The sequence below is a fragment of the Erinaceus europaeus genome, chromosome 11 (assembly GCF_950295315.1).
Source record: "Erinaceus europaeus chromosome 11, mEriEur2.1, whole genome shotgun sequence".
Taxonomy (NCBI): domain Eukaryota; kingdom Metazoa; phylum Chordata; class Mammalia; order Eulipotyphla; family Erinaceidae; genus Erinaceus; species Erinaceus europaeus.
The window spans coordinates 54,332,058-54,351,414 of NC_080172.1; the positions used below are offsets into that span (position 1 = coordinate 54,332,058).

At 40.3% G+C, this 19,357-nt stretch overlaps 1 protein-coding gene across 6 annotated transcripts in view; it reads right to left on the minus strand.

The window, feature by feature from the left end:
- The window catches only part of SETDB1 (SET domain bifurcated histone lysine methyltransferase 1), a 58,966-nt gene that overhangs the window by 6,039 nt on the left and 33,570 nt on the right, over window positions 1-19,357 (minus strand). For all 6 annotated transcript variants that reach the window (XM_007531539.3, XM_060201730.1, XM_060201734.1 and 3 more), the window contains one exon: window positions 1,454-1,623. In XM_007531539.3, coding sequence (XP_007531601.1) covers window positions 1,454-1,623 — 170 coding nt within the window. The remainder of the gene's footprint in view (window positions 1-1,453; window positions 1,624-19,357) is intronic.

Here is a 19,357-nt window from a genome sequence, read left to right on the forward strand (position 1 = left end):
ATTCTGGAGTTATGAATATCTTTGACAAAGAATAACAGTCACATAGAATTAAAATATCAGAATAATGGCCTCACACTTCTTTCATGGAACCTTCTTCCCTCATGTCTCAAATAGAGTGGGGATACTACAAAAAATACAGTCTTTTAAAAAATACAATTTTATAACAACAATGAAAAACAACAAGAGCAGCAAAAGAGAAAATAAATAAATATTAAAAGATACAATTTTATCTTTAATTTAACTTTATTTATTTTATTTTTGAGAGAGCTGTGGGGGTGGGGGTGGGACACCAGAGCACTGCTCAGCTCTGGTTTATGGTGGTGCGGGGGATTGAACATGGAACTTTTGGAGCCTCAGGCATGAGAGTCTGTTTGCATAACCATTATGCTTTCTCCCCTGCTCTTTTAATTTTTATTTTTATTGAGTCAGAGAAATTGAGAGGGAAGAGGAACACACACACACACGAGGAGAGGGAGGGAGAGAGAGAGACTTACAGCACTTGTGATAAACACAAGTCTTTATGTAGTTTCGTTCCTGTCCTTATGAAATGCATCTGTCCCTCTGCAGTTGACCCAGAAAGGCATTTCACTAGCCCTCATCTCTCTGTTTCTTCTTTCTTTCTTCCTTCCTTTCTTTCCCTCCCTTTCTCTCACTTTTTAAACTATTTTTTAAAAAAACTTTATTTGATCTGATAGAACAAAAAGAAACTGGGGGGGGGGGTAAAGAGGAAGAGATAGACACGTGCAGCCATGCTTCACCACTTGTGAAGCTTCTCCCCTACAGGTGGGAACTGGGGGCTTGAACCTGCATGGTAATAATATGTGCACTTAACCAGGTATGCCATCACCTGTCTCTCTCCTTCCTTCTTTTTTGGGCCTCCAGGGTTATTGCTTAGTGCCTGCACTACAAATCCATTGCTCCTGGAGGCCACTTTTCCCCGTTTTGTTGCCCTTGTTGTTGTTCTTGTTGCCACTGATGTTGTTGCTGCTGGATAGGATAGAGAGAAATTGAGAGGAGGGGAGCCAGAGAAGGGGAGAGAAAGACAGACACCTGCAGACCTGCAACACCACTTGTGAAGTGACCTTCCCTGCAGGTGGGAGGCTGGGGACTCAAACCGGGATCCTTATGCCGATCCTTGCACTTTGTGCCATGTGCACTTAACCTGCTGCGCTACGCCCAAGCTCCCCCCCCGCCCCGCCCCCACTTTCCTTCCTTTCTAAGTACTGTTCAGCTCTGGCTTATAGTAGTGTGGGGGAACTGAACCTGTCACTTCAGAGCCTCAGATATGAAAGCATAACTGTCATGCTATCTCCCCCCACCCACTAGTCATGCTGTTTCCAGAAGAAACTCCAGGCTACCTCTTACTCTCAGTCTATGTGCCAAAGATTTTATTCTCATGTTCAACTAGCCTCTCCTACCCCAGAAATCCACCCTTTTCAATTTTCTCACTAACCTGCATAAATACAGACAAAGGAGCCTTTGGCAATGTCGTCCAAGCAGCGGATCCCCCAGCCTTTGTTCTGTGTCTTAAACAGCTGTAGCCGAACCTGCAGTCCATGTTGCACCAATCGATTTGTGCACATGTGTGGGTCACAGTTGCAGCGTTTGTTACACTCATAAACTCTGGAAGGAGGTTAGAACAAAGTCAGTCATGAGATGATTGCTCGGTAAGTCCACAGAACTGTTGTAATTTTCTTTCTTTCTTTTTTTATTTAAGATTTTATTTATTGATTGATGAGAAAGATAGGAAGAGAGAGAGAAAGAACCAGACATCACTCTGGTACATGTGCTGCTGGGGCTTGAACTCAGGACCTCATGCTTGAGAGTCAAGCACTTTATCCACTGTGCCACCTCCCAGACCACACTGTTGTAATTTTCAAGGTTTCATTTACTAGGCAGTGATCCAAGGGAGCAGATTTATGTAAGTGTCTGTCTATGCATGTTGACTCACTTGGGAAAATGGCTCAAGGAGAGAATTCTAAATGGGTAAGTGATACATTTAGATGCTTATAGCATGACAACATTAACAGTGGATACCAGCATGCCTAGAGCTTGGAAAACGTTAAACAAACTGATGAGGAGGATAAGCAGTGGCACACCTGGTACATGTTATAATGCTCAAGGAACAAGGTTCAAACCCATGGTCCCCACTTGCAGGAGAGTAGAGGGAAGCTTCATGAGTAGGAAAGCACTGATGCAGTGTTCTCTTTCCCTTTCTACCTCCACCTCCCCTCTCAATTTATCTCCATCTCTATGAAAAAAATAGAGGGGCAGGGGAGATAGCATAATGGTTATGCAAACACTCTCATGCCTGAGGCTCCAAGGTCTCAGGTTCAATCCCCTGCACCACCACTAGCCAGAGCTGAGTAGCATTGTGGTAAAAAATAAAATCAGGGGCCGGGTGGTGGTGCACCTGGTTGAGCACACGTTACAGTGTGCAAGGACATGGGTTTGAGCCCCCAGCCCCCACCTGCAGGGGGAAAGCTTCACAAGTGGTGAAGCAGTGCTACAGGTGTCTGTCTCTCTCCCTCTCTATCACCCTCTTCCCTCTCAATTTCTGGCTGTCTCTATCCAAATAAATAAATAAAGATAATTAAAAGATAACTAAATAAAATCAAACTAATAAATAAAATAAAAAAATAAAAAAAATATTTTTAAAAAAGCAACAAGCTGACAGGTTAGCAGTCACTAAATAAATATAATTACTGTGCTAATCTGTAGAGACAGGTGGATAAAATAAAGATAGGAGGGGGGCCAGGCATTAGTGCAGCAGGTTAAGTGCACATGATGTATAAAGCTCAAGGACCGGTGTAAGGCCGGGTGGTGGTGCACCTGATTGAGCGCATGTTACAGTGTGCAAGGACCTGGGTTCGAGCCCCCGGCTCCCCACCTGTAGGGGAGTACTTTCACAGGTGGTGAAGCAGGTCTGTAGGTGTCTATCTTTTTCTCCCCGTCTGTCTTCCCCTCCTCTCTCGATTTCTGTCTTTCCTATCCAACAACAATAGCAATGGCAATAATAATAAGGGCAACAAAATGGGAAAAATGGCCTCGAGAAGCAGTGGATTATGAGCTCCAGCGATATCCTTGGAGGCAAAGAAAAAAAAGAAAAGGAAAACACAGGTCAGTATATCACATGCTGAACAAATAGAGATAGGAGTTGGCACAAAAGTTTACTGGGCTCCTTTTTGATTAAGTTGGTTGGTTTTCTTTTCTTTTCGCTTCTGGGAGTTCACATTGTATCTAGTTTGGGAATTCAACAACTATTTTAAAGATAAATTATTGAAATTAACTAGAGAAAAACAGCAAATGTCAACATTAAAGGGAGATAATAAAGTTATACCAAGAAAAGAAAACAATCTTATCAAGTTATCAATGTTTCTGCTCTATTTGCTGTGTTCAGTGTTAGGATTCTACTTGCTGTCAATTTAAGATGAGCATTAAGTTTCATAAAGAGAACAACAATGTGTGGGCGTAGATAGCATAATGGTTATGCAAAGGAACTTTCATGCCTGGGGCTTCTATGTCCTAGGTTCAATATCTCACACCACCATAAACCAGAGTTGAGCAGTGCTCTGGTAAAAATTAAAAGGTCAACTGTACCTTAGTTGCTTGATGACATTACATCCTGCTGGATGAAGATGGTATGAGCAACGTTTATTTATTAGGCATTTATTATGTCTCATATTCTGTGATGCCTTATAATTGATCGATTATTCTATTCATTATTATTTTTTTGTTTTTGTTTGAATCATTTCTTTTCTTTTTTTTAAATTTCTTTATTGGGGAATTAATGTTTTAAATTCAACAGTAAATACAATAGTTTGTACATGCATAAAATTTCCCAGTTTTCCATATAACAATACAACCCCTGCTAGGTCCTCTATTCTATTCATTATTAAAACAGTCCTATAAGTTTTTCCTTTCTGTAATATTTATTTATGTATTTTCCCTTTTGTTGCCCTTGTTGTTTAACACTGTTGTGGTTATTATTGTTGTTATTAACGTCGTTGTTGGATAGGACAGAAAGAAATGGAGAGAGGAGGGGAAGACAGAGAGGGGGAGAGAAAGACAGACACCTGCAGACCTGCTTCACCATCTGTGAAGCAACTCCCCTGCAGGTGGGGAACTGGGGGCTTGAACCAGGATCCTTAAGGTTTGCAACATGCGCGCTTAACCCACTGCACTACCGCCAGACTCCCTGTTTTTCCTTTTTTTTTTTCTCTCACTGTTCAAGGATTACTTGGTAAAGTTTTTCCTTTTTTAAAAAGGGTTGTTTTAGGACTTCCGGAGGCGGAGCTAAGAGCAGCAGATCAATTTTTCTCCTCTCCTTTCCTCTCCTCTCCCGGATCAACTAGGAATACCAAAGGAGACCACCCGGACTGAAACAAGACAGGACTAGAATGACCACAGGAACCCAGTAAATCACCAGTGAGTACGAACACGTGTGGCTGGTGACAGAGAGGAGAGAGGAGCCTAAGAAGAGATTAAGTGACTGCTAACAGTTCAGCAGTTTATCAGTTGAGACACCACCTCCAGTCTGCTCCACCAACAAGGGGACAGCTTAAGGGAGGAGAGGACTCCCCAGACTCACCAAGTGCAACTCTTGAGTCTCCATTGCTACTACCCTCAGAATCTGGAGCAGTGACAGGGAGGGACACCAGGGGACAGAGATCTAACCAGGAAACTCAGGAGAAGACCTATACCTCGGTGGCATAGCTGAGGGGCTGTGAAAGTCTCTTTGCATAACCACTGGATTATCTCTGTCACACCCTGCTTTATCTCTTGGTCAGGAGTCAGTGATTAAGCTAAGAAGCCTATTGATAGTTTAAAAGCCCTCAGGCTCCCATAGCCTACAGGGAAGAAAAAAAAAAGGCTTTTAAACCACTGAGCTCCAGCTCAGGGATTGAAACAACTGTTAACTTCCACCACTGTGAACCCTTTAATTAACTTACTTAGACACAAGTCAATCCAGGCAATAGTGATCAATAATTTGAAAAGTACTGATAAAGGGAACTCATAACATAATATATAAAATGGTTAAAACAACAGGAAAAAATATTGGAGAATCGAACCAGGACAAGAGTCCAGCTAAAAGTCCTCCAGAGGGTGAAGCACAAAATAATGAGTTCAACATCCAAACATTAGCTAAGGAAATATAACAGGAGTGAGTAAAGAATTTGAAAAAATTGTAATCAGAAATGCAGGAACAACAAATGAGAATATGGAAGAAAATACTAATTATCTCATGGTTATTAGAGAGCTGAAAGCTGAAATCGCTGAGCTAAGAATGCAACTAGCTGAACAAGCTAAAACAGTATCAGAACAGGGCAACAAAATAGATGAAATCCAGAAAACAGTAGAGGGCAGAGAGAATAGAATCTATGAGACTGAAGACAGAATTAGCAAGATTGAGGATGAATTAGAGACAACTAAAAAAGAAGTAAGAGATCTCAAAAAGAGATTAAGAGATGCTGAAAACAACAACAGAGTCCTATGGGATGACTTCAAAAGAAACAATATACGTACGCATTATTGGCATACCAGAGGAAGAAAGAGAAGGAGAGGAAGAAAGCATTTTCCAGGCCATAATAGCTGAAAACTTCTCTAGTCTAGACAACATCAAAGAAAGCCCAGAGAGTCCCAAAAAGAATTAACCCAGACCTAAAGACACCAAGACATATCATACTTAGAATGGAAAGGAATAAGAATAAAGAAAGGATCCTGAAGGCTACAAGAGAAAAACAAAGAGTCACCTACAAAGGAAAACCCATAAGATTAGCAGCAGACTTCTCCATACAAACACTACAGGCCAGAAGAGAATGGCAAGATATCTATCAAGCACTCAATGAGAAAGGCTTTCAGCCAAGAATACTATATCCTGCTAGACTGTCATTCAGACTAGATGGAGGCATCAAAACCTTCTCAGACAAGCAAGAGTTGAAGGAATCAACCATCAGCAAGCCTGCCCTGAAAGAAGTTCTGAAAGGTCTCCTATAAACAACCAGACCACCACAAATAGGCCATATATCAAAACACTCTAAAACTCTACAAGAATGGCATTGAAATATCTTCAATCTTTGATATCAATAAATGTCAATGGCCTGAATTCACCTATTAAAAGACACAGAGTAGGAAGATGGATCAGAAAACACAACCCAACAATATGCTGTCTACAGGAAACCCACCTAACTCAACAAGACAAACACAGACTTAAAGTGAAAGGATGGAAAACTATCATACAGGCCAATAGCCCACAAAAAAGGGCAGGAACAGCTATTCTCATATCTAACATGATAGACTTTAAAATAGATAAGATTAAAAAAGATAGGAATGGACACTACTTAATGCTCAGAGGATCAGTAAATCAAGAGGACTTAACAATTATTAACATCTATGCACCCAATGAGAAGCCATCTAAATACATCAAATTTCTACTGAAAGAGCTACAGCAATATATTAACAGTAACACAATCATAGTAGGGGACTTCAACACCCTACTCTCTCAACTTGACAGATCATCCAGGCAGAAAATGAATAAAGACATAAGGGAGCTAAATGAAAAGATAGATAAACTAGAACTACTGGACATTTTCAGAATCATTCATCCCAAGAAACTGGAATACACATTTTACTCAAATCCACATGGGTCATTCTCAAGGACAGACCATATGTTAGGCCACAAAGACAGCATCAGCCAATTCAAGAGCACTGAAATCATCTTCTCAGACCACAGTGGAATTAAACTAACACTTATCAATCAACAAAAGATTAGTAACAGTCCCAAAATGTGGAAGCTCAACAGTACACTTCTTAACAACTTCTGGGTCAAAGAGGAAATCAAGGAAGAAATGAAAATGTTTCGAGACTTCAATGAAAATGAAGACACAAGCTTATCAAAATATTTGGGACACAGCTAAAGCAGTCCTAAGAGGGAAGTTTATAGCTATACAAGCACACATTAGGAAACAAGAAAAAGCACAAATAAACAGCCTGATTGCACATCTTAAAGACCTAGAAGAAGAACAACAAAGGAACCCTAAAGCAACCAGAAGGACAGAAGTCACTAAAGTTAGGGCAGAAATAAATAACATTGAGAATAGGAAAACCATACAAAAGATCAACGAAAGTAAATGTTGGTTCTTCGAAAGAGTAAACAAAATCGACAAACCTGTAGCCAGACTCACAAAACAAAAAAGGGAGAAGACCCAAATAAATCGGATACTAAATGAAAGAGGAGATATCACAACAGACACTGCAGAAATTCAACATATCATGTGAGGCTTCTATGAACAACTATATGCCACCAAGCTAGAGAACCTGGAAGAAATGGACGATTTCCTAGATACCTACCAACTTCCAAAACTAAGTAAAGAGGAAGTGGATAACATGAACAGGCCCATCACAGCTAATGAAATTGAAACAGTTATCAAAAATCTCCCCAACAATAAAAGTCCTGGACCAGATGGTTTTACAAATGAATTCTACAAAACCTTCAAAGAAGAACTAATACCTCTACTTTTTAAAAAATATTTATTTTATTTATTTATTCCCTTTTGTTGCCCTTGTTGTTTTTTTTTTTATTGTTGTAGTTATTGTTGTTGTCGTTGTTAGATAGGACAGAGAGAAATGGAGAGAGGAGGGGAAGACAGAGAGGAGGAGAGAAAGATAGACACCTGCAGACCTGCTTCACCGCCTGTGAAGTGACTCCCCTGCAGGTGGGGAGCCCGGGTTCGAACTGGGATGAATATAGGATGATCTCACTCTCAGGAAGAAGTTGAAAAACAAGATCAGAAAATAAAACACAAGTAGAACCTGAAATGGAATTGGTGTATTGCACCAAAGTAAAAGACTCTGGGGTGGGTGGGTGGAGAGAATACAGGTCCATGAAGGATGATAAATGACATAGTGGGGGTTTTATTATTAAATGGGAAACTGGGGAATGTTATGCATGTACAAACTATTGTATTTACTGTTGAATGTAAAACATTAATTCCCCAATAAAGGAAAAAAAAAGGGTTATTTTAGTATGCATGAAAGAGAAAAAGAATTTCATGAGACAGAGAGAAATAAGCCAGAGCACCACTCTGGTACTACACATGGCACCAGAACTGAACTAAGAATCTCCAGCATACAAATACAGTACCCTACCAGTTAAGCTACTTCTCAAAATAAAGAGTAATACTTATTATTTTTTAATATTTATTTTCTTTTTTGTTGCCCTTGTTTTCCACTATTGCCGCAGTTATCATTGTTGTTCTGATTGATGTCATCGTTGTCAGACAGGACAGAGAAATGGAGAGAGGAGGGGAGACAGAGAGGGGGAGAGAAAGATAGAAACCTGAAGACCTGCTTCACTGCGTTTGAAAATGACTCCCCTGCAGGTGGGGAGCTGGGGGCTCAAACTGGGATCCTTACGAAGGACTTTGGGCTTTGTGCCACATGCACTTAACCTGCTGTGCTACTGCCCGACTCCCTAATACTTTAAAAAAAAAAAAAAATTATTTATTCCTTTTTGTTGCCCTTGTTTTTTTTTTTTTTTCAAGATTTTATTTATTTATTAATGAGGAAGGTAGGAGGAGAAAGAACCAGACATCACTCTGGCACATGTGCTGCCAGGGATCGAACTCAGGACCTCATGCTTGAGAGTCCAAAGCTTTATCACTGCGCTACCTCCTGGACCACAGCCCTTGTTGTTTTATTGTTGTAGTTATTACTGATGTCGTCATTGTTGGATAGGACAGAGAGAAATAGAGAGAGGAAGGGAAGACAGAGAGGGGGTGAGAAAGATAGACACCTGCAGACCTGCTTCACTGCTTTTGAAAACGACTCCCCTGCAGGTGGGGAGCTGGGGGCTCGAATCAGGATCCTTATAGGTCCTTGTGCTTTGGGCCATGTGCACTTACCTCACTGCACTACTACCCAACTCCCTCTAATACTTATTTTTTAATTAAAAGTTAACAAAGCAATATATACAAAGGAAAATATACAAAAGGTGGGGGAGACAGCATAACAGGCTCCAAAGTTGCATGTTCAGTCCCCCACAAGAGCTTGTGCTCTATAAAGTGTGCTCTCAACCAAGTGCCACCACCTGACTCCAATCCCTCTCTCTTTCAAGATTCATTTATGAGAGCATGGAGGAGGACATAGTACCACAGCTTCATTCTGGTACCTTCAACGCTGGATATCAACTCAGGATCTCATGCCTGAGGGCCCAATGCTTAAATCCTCCCTGGTTTATTAATCTCTTCCTGGCTTATTAATCTCTTCCTCAAGGACTGTATTTTCACTCTCTCCCTTTCTTCCTTTCTTTACCAGAGAACTGCTCAGGTCTGGTTTATGAATTTGAAAGAGACTGAACCTGGGACTTTTAGAGTCTCAAGCATGAAAGTCTCTTTTTATAACCATTATGCTCTCTTCCACTCTAATTTTAATGAATGAGCGAGAGCTCCCATAGTACTGTTGATGGCTTATGGCAGTGCTGGGGATTGAGCTTTTGGCCTCAGGGGTTTCAAGTATGAAGATCTGGTGCGCTATCTACTGCCCAATCTTCCCAATTCAAATAAATTTTAAAGGGAAGAAGAAGAAAAAAAAAAAAGGAGGGTGATTGTGCACCTAGTTAAGTGCACACATCACTATGTGCAAGGATCCGGGTTCCAGCCCATTCTAACCTGCGGGGGAGGGGGGGAGTGTCACAGGTGGTAAAGCACATATTGCAGGTGTCTGGCTCACAGTTTCTCTCCCTATCTCCTCTCAAATTCTCCCTGTTCTATCAGATGAAGAAAATAACTAACTAAATGTCATACACTGGTGATGGAGGAACTCCTGTTCATATTCCTCTGCTTACAGCTAATCAAACAGGATTAACTTGGAAGGAACAGGACAGAACTTGAACACAGGTCTAATGACTAAACAAACCTGTAATAACAACTAAAATTAATTTATTCCTTCAACAAAATGTGTTGATTAATATGTGCCAGGCACTAGGTAAATTAGCACCTGTTTTTTTTAATTTTTAAATTATTTATTTATTTATTCTTTTTGGTTGCCCTTGTTTATTGTTGTAGTTATTATAGTTATTGATGATGTTGTTGTTGTTGGATAGAACAGAAAGAAATGGAGAGAGGAGGGTAAGACAGAGGAGGAGAGAAAGACAGACACCTGCAGACCTGCTTCACCACCTGTGAAGCGACTCCAATGCAGGTGGGTAGCCGGGGCTCAAACAGGGATCCTTACGCCAGTCCTCATGCTTTGGGCCACGTGCACTTAACCCACTGCGCCACCGCCCGACTCCCAATTAGCACCTGTTTTAAAGATTCATCTATTAACACAAGAAAGAGACAAGGAGATAAAGAGAAAACCAGATTATTACTCTAGCATATGTAATGCTGGGCATAAAATTTGGACCTCATGTTTTTTTTATTTTTTTTTCTTTTTTATTTAAGAAAGGATTAATTAACAAAACCACAGGGTAGGAGGGGTACAATTCCACACAATTCCCACCACCCAATCTCCATATCCCACCTCTTCCCCTGATAGCTTTCCCATTCTCTATCCCTCTGGGAGCATGGACCCAGGGTCATTGTGGGTTGCAGAAGGTAGAAGGTCTGGCTTCTGTAATTGCTTCCCCACTGAACATGGGTGTTGACTGGTCGGTCCATACTCCCAGTCTGCCTCTCTCTTTCCCTAGTAGGATGGGTCTCTGGGGAAGCGGAGGTTTTTTTTTTTTTTTTTTTTTTTAAAGATTTATTTATTTATTCATGAGAAACATAGGAAGAGAAAGAGCCTGACATCACTCTGGTACATGTGCTGCTGGGGACTGAACTCAGAACCTCATGCTTTGAGAGTCTGATGCTTTATCCACTGCGCCACCTCCCAGACCACGACCTCATGTTTTTTTATATATTTTTAAAATTTCTTTATTGGGGAATTAATGTTTTAAATTCAACAGTAAATACAATAGTCTGTACATGCATAATATTTCTCAGTTTTCCATATAACAACTGAACTCCTACTAGATCCTCTGTCATCCTTCTTGGATCTGTATTCTCCCATCACCCCCACCCCAGAGTCTTTTACTTTGGTGCAATACGCCAATTCCAGTTCAGGTTCTACTTGTGTTTTCTCTTCTGATCTTGTTTTTCAACTTCTGCCAGAGAGTGAGATCATCCCATATTCATCCTTCTGTTTCTGACTGATTTCACTTAACATGAATTTTCAAGGTCCAACCAAGATTGGCTGAAAACGGTGAAGTCATCATTTTTATAGCTGAGTATTCCATTGTGTACATATACCACAACTTGCTCAGCCACTCATCTGTTGTTGGAAACCTGGATTGCTTCCAGGTTTTGGCTATTACAAATTGTGTTGCTAAGAACATATGTGTACATAGATCTTTTTGGATGGGTATGTTGAATTCCTTAGGATATATCTCCAGGAGAGGAATTGCAGGATCATAGGGTAGGTCCATTTCTAGCCATCAGAGAGGTATCTGAAGAGACTGTTCTCCAGTGGTTGAACCAATTTACATTCCCACCAGCACTGCACTGCAGGAGGGTTCCTTTGATACCACAACCTCATCAGCATTAGCTGCTGTTACCTTTTATGATGTATGACAAAGTGGTATCTCATTGTTGTCTTGATTTGTATTTCTCTGACAATCAGAGACTTGGAGCATTTTTTCATGTATTTCTCGGCCTTTTGGATCTCTTCTTTGGTGAATATTCTGTCCAAGTCCTCTCCCCATTTTTGGATGGGGTTATTTGTTTTCTTGTTGTTGAGTTTGGCAAGCTCTTTATATATCCTGGTTATTAGTCTCTTGTCTGATGTATAGCATGTAAAGATCTTCTCCCATTCTGTGAGGGGTCTCTTGGTTTGGGTAGTGGTTTCTTTTGCTGTGCAGAAACTTTTAATTTGATGTAGTCTCATAGCTTTATGCTTGCCTTAGTCTTCTTTGTAATTGGATTCATTTCATTGAAGATGTCTTTAAGATTTATGTGGAAGAGTTCTGCCAATATTTTCCTCTAAGTATCTGATAGTTTCTGGTCTAACATCCAAGCCCTTGATCCACTTAGAATTTACTTTTGTGTTTAGTGAAATACAGTGGTTCAGTTTCATTCTTCTGCATGTTTCAACCCATTTTTTCCAATACCATTTGTTGAAGAGACTCTGTTTTCCCCAGTTAATAGTCTGGGCACCTTTGTCAAAGATTAGATGTCCATAGGTGTGGGGCTTACTTCTGGGTTCTCAATTCTATTCCACTGGTCAATGTGTCTATTCATGTTCCAGTACCAAGCAGTTTTGATGACAATGGCTCTATAATACAATTTGAGATCTGTGAGTGTGATGCCTCCAGGTCTGTTCTTTCTTCTCAAGATTGTTTTGGCAATTCTAGGTCTTTTCTGGTTCCAGATAAACATTTGTAGCATTTTTTTCTACTCTCCTAAAAAATGTGTTTGGGATCTTGATGGGGATAGCATTAGATCTGTATATGGCTCTAGGTAGTATATTCATTTTGATGATGTTAATTCTTCGAAACCATGAACATGGAATATATCTCCACTTCTTTGTGTCTTTTCCAATTTCCTTGAGTAGTGACTCATAATTTTCAGTATACAAGTCTTTCACTTCTTTGGTTAGGTTTATTCCTAGATATTTTATTGTGTTTGTTGCTATAGTAAAAGGAACTGACTTCTGGATTTCATCTTCTTAGTGTTTGTATAGAAGAATGCCACTGATTTTTGAATGTTAATTTAGTAGCCTAACACCATACTGTATTGCTTGATGATTTCCAAAAGCTTCTTGCTGGATTCCTTAGGGTTTTCTATGTATAATATCACATCATCTTCACATAGGGAGAGTTTGACTTCTTCTCTCTTCCAATATGTATGCCTTTAATTCCTTGCTCCTGCCTAATTGCTTCGGCAAGAACTTACAGCACTATGTTGAATACTAAGGGTAATAGTGGGCAGCTCTGTCTAGTGCCTGATGTGAGGGGAAATGTTTCCAGTTTTTCACCATTGAGTATGATGTTGGCCGTGAGTTTGCTATATATAGACTCCATTATCTTCAGGAATTTTCCATCTATTCCCATTTTTTGTAGTGTTTTGATCATACAGGGATGTTTTATTTTGTCAAAGGCTTTCTCTGCATCTATTGATATGACCATGTGGTTTTTGGTCTTGCTTTTGTTGATGTGGTGGATCATGTTGATTGATTTACATATATTAAACCAACCTTGCATGCCTGGGATAAACCTCACTTGGTCATGATGAACAATCTTTTTAATATACTGCTGTATCTGGTTGGCTAGCGTTTTTGTTTAATATTTTTGCATCTATGTTCATCAGAGATATTGGTCTATAGTTTTCTTTTTTGGTTATGTCCCTGTCTGTTTTTTGTATCAGTGATGTTGGCTTCATAGAAACTGGCAGGGAGTATTCCAGTGTCTTCAATCTTTTGTAAGACTTTTAAAAGTAGAGATACTAGTTCTTCTTTGAAGGTTTTGTAGAATTCATTTGTAAAACCATCTGGTCCAGGACTTTTATTGTTGGGGGGATTTTTGATAACTGTTTCAATTTCATTAGCTGTGATGGGCCTGTTCATGTTATCTAGTTCCTCTTTACTTAATTTTGGAAGTTTGTAGGTATCTAGGAAGTCGTCTATTTCTTCCAGGTTCTCTAACTTGGTGGCATATAGTTGTTCATAGAAGCCTTGCATGACATGTTGAATTTCTGCGGTGTCTGTTGTGATATCTCCTCTTTCATTTAGTATCTGATTTATTTGGGTCTTCTCCCTTTTTTGTTTTATGAGTCTGGCTACAGGGTTGTTGATTTTGTTCACTCTTTCGAAGAACCAACATTTACTTTCGTTGATCTTTTGTATGGTTTTCTTATTTTCAATGTTATTGATTTCTGCCCTAACTTTAGTTCTTTCTATCCTTCTGGTTGCTTTAGGGTTCCTGTGTTCTTCTTCTAGGTCTTTAAGATGTGCATTCAGGCTGTTTATTTGTGCTTTTTCTTGTTTCCTAATGTGTGCTTGCATGGCTATAAACTTCCCTCAAAGTACTGCCTTAGCTGTGTTCCAAATATTTTGATAGCTTCTGTCTTTTCATTGAACTCTCGAAACATTTTGAATTCTTCTTTGATTTCCTCTTTGACCCAGTAGTGGTTAAGTAGTGTACTACTGGGCTTCTACATTTTGGGACTCTTACTAATCTTTTGTTGATTGTTAAGTGTTAGTTTAATTCCACTGTGGTCTGAGAAGATGCTTGGGATGATTTCAATGCTCTTGAATTTGCTGATGCTGTCTTTGTGGCCTAACATATGGTCTTTCCTTGAGAATGATTCATGTGGACTTGAGTAGAATGTGTATTCCAGTTTCTTGGGATGAATGACTCTGAAAAAGTCAAACAGTTCTAGTTTATCTATCTCCTCATTTAGCTCCCTCATGTCTTTATTGATTTTTATGCCTGGATGATCTGTCAAGTTGAGAGAGTGAGGTGTTAGAAGTCCCCTACTATGACTGTGTTGCTGTTAATATATTGCTGTAGCTCTTTCAGTAGCTGTTTAATGTATTTAGATGGCTTCTCATTGGGTGCATAGATGTTAATATTTATGGTGGTCTGACTATTTATAGGAGACCTTTCAGAACTTCTTTCAGGGCAGGCTTGGTGATAGTTGATTCAACTGTTGCTAGTCTAAGGAGGTTTGTATGCCTCCATCTAGTCTGAATGACAGTCTAGCAGAATACAGTAGTCTTGTTTGAAAGCCTTTCTCACTGAGCACTCGACAGATATCTTGCCATTCTCTTCTGGCCTGTAGTGTTTGTGTGGAGAAGTCTGCTGCTAATCTTATGGGTTTTCCTCTGTAGGTGACTGTTTTTTTCTCTTGCAGCCTTCAGGATCCCTTCTTTATCCTTATCCCTTTCCATTGTAAATAGGATGTGTCTAGGTGTCTTTAAGTCTGGGTTAATTCTATTTGGGACCCTCTGGGCCTCTTGAACCTTTATGTCTTTGATGTTATCTTGACTAGAGAAGTTTTCAGCTATTATGTACTGAAGAATGCTTTCTTCCTCTCCATTTATTCCTCTGGTAAGCCAATAATGCGTATATTATTTCTTTTGAAGTCATCCCATTGATCTCTGTTGTTGTTTTCAGTATCTCTTAATCTCTTTTTGAGATCTCTTCCTTTTTCGTTGTTTCTAACTCATCTTTGATCTTGCTAATTCAGTCTTCAGCCTCATTGATTCTATTCTCTCTCCTCTCTACTGTTTTCTGGAGTTCGTCTATTTTGTTACCCTGTTCTCATACTGTTTTAGCTTGCTCAGCTAGTTGTGTTCTTAGCTCAGCTATTTCAGCTTTCAGCTCTCTAACAACCTTGAGATAACTAGTGTTTTCTTCCAGCGTCTCATTTGTTGTTTCTGTATTTCTGATGACAATTCTTTCAAACTCTTTACTCACTCCTGTGATTATTTCCTTCACTAGTGTTTGGATGTTGACCTCATTATTTTGTACTTCAACCTTTGGGGGCGCTTTTAGCTGGACTCTTGTCCTGGTTCATTTCTCCAATATTTCTTCTTGCTGGCTTAACCATTTTATATAGTATGTTATGAGGTCCCTCCCTCAGTAATTTTCAAATTACTGATCACTCTTGCCTGGATTGACTTGTTTCTAAGTAAGGTAATTAAAGGGCTCACACAGTTGTGGAAACTGACATTTGTTTTATTATTATTTTAATCCCTGAGTTGGAGCTCAGTGGTTTAAAAGCCTCTTTTGTTCTTTTACTTCCCTGTAGGCTATGGGAGCCTGAGGGCTTTTAAACTATAAGTCGGCTTCTTAGCTTAATTACTGACTTATGACCAAGAGATAAAGCAGGGTGGGGCAGAGATAATCCAGTGGTTATACAAAGAGACTTTCACAGCCCCACAGCTAGGCCACTGAGGTATAGATCTTCTCCTTAGTTTTCTCGTTAGTTCTCTGTCCCCTGCTGTCAGCACAGGGCCTCCCTGCCGCCGCTCCAGACTCTGAGGGCAGTAGCAATGGAGACCCACAGTTGCATTTGATGATTCTCAGGGGAGTCCTCTCCTTCCCTCAGCTGTTCCCTTGTTGGTGAAACAGACTGGAGGTTGTGTCTCAACTTGTAAACTGCTGGAGTTACCAGCCTCTAAATCTCTCCCTATGCTCCTCTCTGTCCACAAGCCTACGTGTTTGCACTCACTGGTGATTTGGTGTGTTCCTGAAGTCGTTCCAGGCCCGTCCTGTTGCAGTCCCAGTTGGTCTCTTTTGGTATTCCTAGTTGACCCGGGAGAGGGAAGGAGAGAAGCACAGCTGCTGCTGCTCCATAGCTCCGCCTCCAGAAGTCTCGGACCTCATGATATTTTAATTTTATTTTTTATTTTAGTGAGACAGATGCAGAGAGAGTGACCAGAGTACTGCTCCCCTCTGGCTTATGGTAGTGGCACTGGGGATCAAACCTATGAACTCGAACCTCAGGCATGAAAGTATTTTGCATAACTATTATGCTGTCTCCCAGCCTAGCATTTAAAAAAAAAATGTATTTATTTATTATTGGATAGAGACAGAGAGAAATTGAGAGGAAGGGGAGACAGTGATGGAGAGATACAGAGAGACACCTGCAGCCCTGCTTCACCACTTGTGAAGCTTTCCCCCCTGCAGGTGGGAACCAGGGGCTTGAACCTGAGTCCTTGTGCACTGTAGTGTGTCCTAACCCGGTGTGCCACCGCCTGGCCCAAACCTAGCATTTTTTAAGTTCAGTCACTAAGTCATTTCAGTCAGTAAGCCACTTTAGGGCTGCACCCTTGAAAAAAAAATTTATGAAAACATTTCAAACAAGTAAAAAAGTTAAATGGACACATAAGTAGCTACCCTCTAGGATTATCAAATGGAAACATAGTCACAAGACTCCATTTTTTGGTTTACAACTAAAACATAAATGATACATAGACACAACTCAAGTTACTTTCTCTCCTTAGCTTAGTTTTCCCACCGACATTCAGTACAGATTCACCCTGATTTCTCAGTCTCCTCTGAATATATTAGATACTCCTGGCTCTCTATCAAACCCACATTCCCTAAGACTCCTCTCTTGCAGCCAGAGGTGGTGTGTCTTGATGGTGGCTGTTCTCTATACCAAGTGCACAGCTCTGAGCCAGGAGCCAGCAGTGCACTTCATTCTCATCTGTGGGATTCCCCTCGATTCTCACTTGGGTTGGCACATCTCTATCCTGTTCAGTAAACCTTCCTGCCTCTTGATTTCCCCCCATTTCAGTAAACATTTCCAGTAACTCACTGAAGAGGATAATGGAAAAATTTGAGGCATTTCATGTCTAAAATGGTTCTGGTAATTTTAACACTTTACTGGTACTCCATCTGGTCTTAGAACTCTAGGTTAGAAACAATTTACCCCTGAATTCTATAGATTTCTTTTTTAAAAAAATTATTTATTCATTTTCCCTTTTTGTTGCCCTTGTTTTTATTGTTATAGTTATTATTGTTGTTGTTATTGATGTCGTTGTTGTTGGATAGAACAGAGAGAAATGGAGAGAGGAGGGGAAGGCAGAGGGGGAGAGAAAGATAAGACACCTGCAGACTTGCTTCACCTCTTGTGAAACGACTACTCCCCTGCAGGTGGGGAGCCAGTGGCTTGAACCGGGATCCTTGTGCTTTGCGCCATGTGCGCTTAACCCACTGTGCTAGCGCCCGACTCCCTGTAGACTTCTTAATTGCTGTCTAGTTTCTAATGTTATTTCAAGAAGGGTAGCCATTAATTAATTTCTTTTTTCCCTTTATCTATTTTCTGTGTGTGTGTGTGTGTGTGGGGGTCTGTTCTTTTCTCTAGGCTTTTAGGATTTTATTTATCTATTTTTACCAGAGCATTGATAAGCACTGGCTTATGGTGATGGGGGTGAGGTGGGGGTAGGGGTGTGGGGGTGGTGGTGTTTAACCTGGGGCTTCAGAGCCTCAGGCATGAAAGTCTCTTTGCAGAACCATTATGTTACTCCTACTCTTGGATTTTCTTTCTCCTTGCTGTTTTGTGGAGACAACAATCACATTTTACTGTCATGTGTTTTAGTGGGGATTTTTTTCCCCCCTCCATTACACTGGGACTTGAGTGACCTTTGAATTTGGAAACATAGATCCTTTTATTACAGATCCTTTAATTACTCTTTTCTGATGGCTTTTTTTGTTTTTTTGATAGAACTGGGTCTGTGCACATACATGATTTTACCACTCTAGAGTCACCAGTCAGACAGAGAGAGACCATACCACCAAAAGTTTCCTCCTTGTATCCGGGAGATGGCGCAGTGGTTAAAGCTCTGGACTCTCAAGCATGAGGTCCCGAGTTCGATGCCCGGCAGCATATGTGCCAGAGTGATGTCTAGTTCTTTCTCTCTCCTCCTTTCTCATAAATAAATAAAATCTTAAAAAAAAAAAAAAAAAGATTCCTCCTTGTCCTCACATCCCATCACCCACATGGTGCTAGGGTTTGAAACTGGGCTAAACCCATAACACTGAGCTTTCTGGCCCCAAGATCAAAATTTCTGCATTACTTCACTGGTAGTGCTCTTCTTTTCCTGTTAATTATATATCTTGATCATAGTACATATTTGTTCCCATCTTTGTATATATCATCTAATTTATCACGTTATATCTGCCTTAAAAAAAATTCATTGTACTTTTTTCTTTGATCTGTTCATCAGCCTTACTGCTGGGAGTACCTCTCCTGCTCAATCTGTAATGTTGGGAACCCAAGGTTTCCACCTGGGTCCTTTCCACTTTTATTATCAATATACTCTCCAGAATTTAAATATCACTCCTGGGGAGGATTATGCAAAAAGACTCTCATGCCTGAGGCTCCAAAGTCCCAGGTTCAATCCCTAGCACTACCATATGCCAGAGCTGAACAGTATTCTGGTAAAATAAAATAAAAAATAAAATAAATTAAGTATTACTCCTATACCGATGATTTCTAGCTATGCCCAGTGGTTTGCCTCTTCTTCAGAAAACTGCTTTTTTAAAAGTTTTAATTAATATATTTATTTATTTATTGGATAGAGACAGCCAGAAATTGAGAGGGAAGAGAATGATAGGGAGAGAGACAGAGATTCCTGCAGCACTGTTTCACCACTCACAAAGCACTCACCCTGCAGGTGGGGGATGGGGGCTTGAATCCGGGTCCTTGTGCATTATAACATGTGTACTCAACTAGGTGCACCACCACTTGGCTCCAGAAATCTGCTTTTTGACATCTCCACTTAAATTACTAAATAGGTATCTCAAACATATGCCCAAGCAGAGGCTGAATTTCACTCAGACCTGCAACTTCTTTGGTAATTCCAC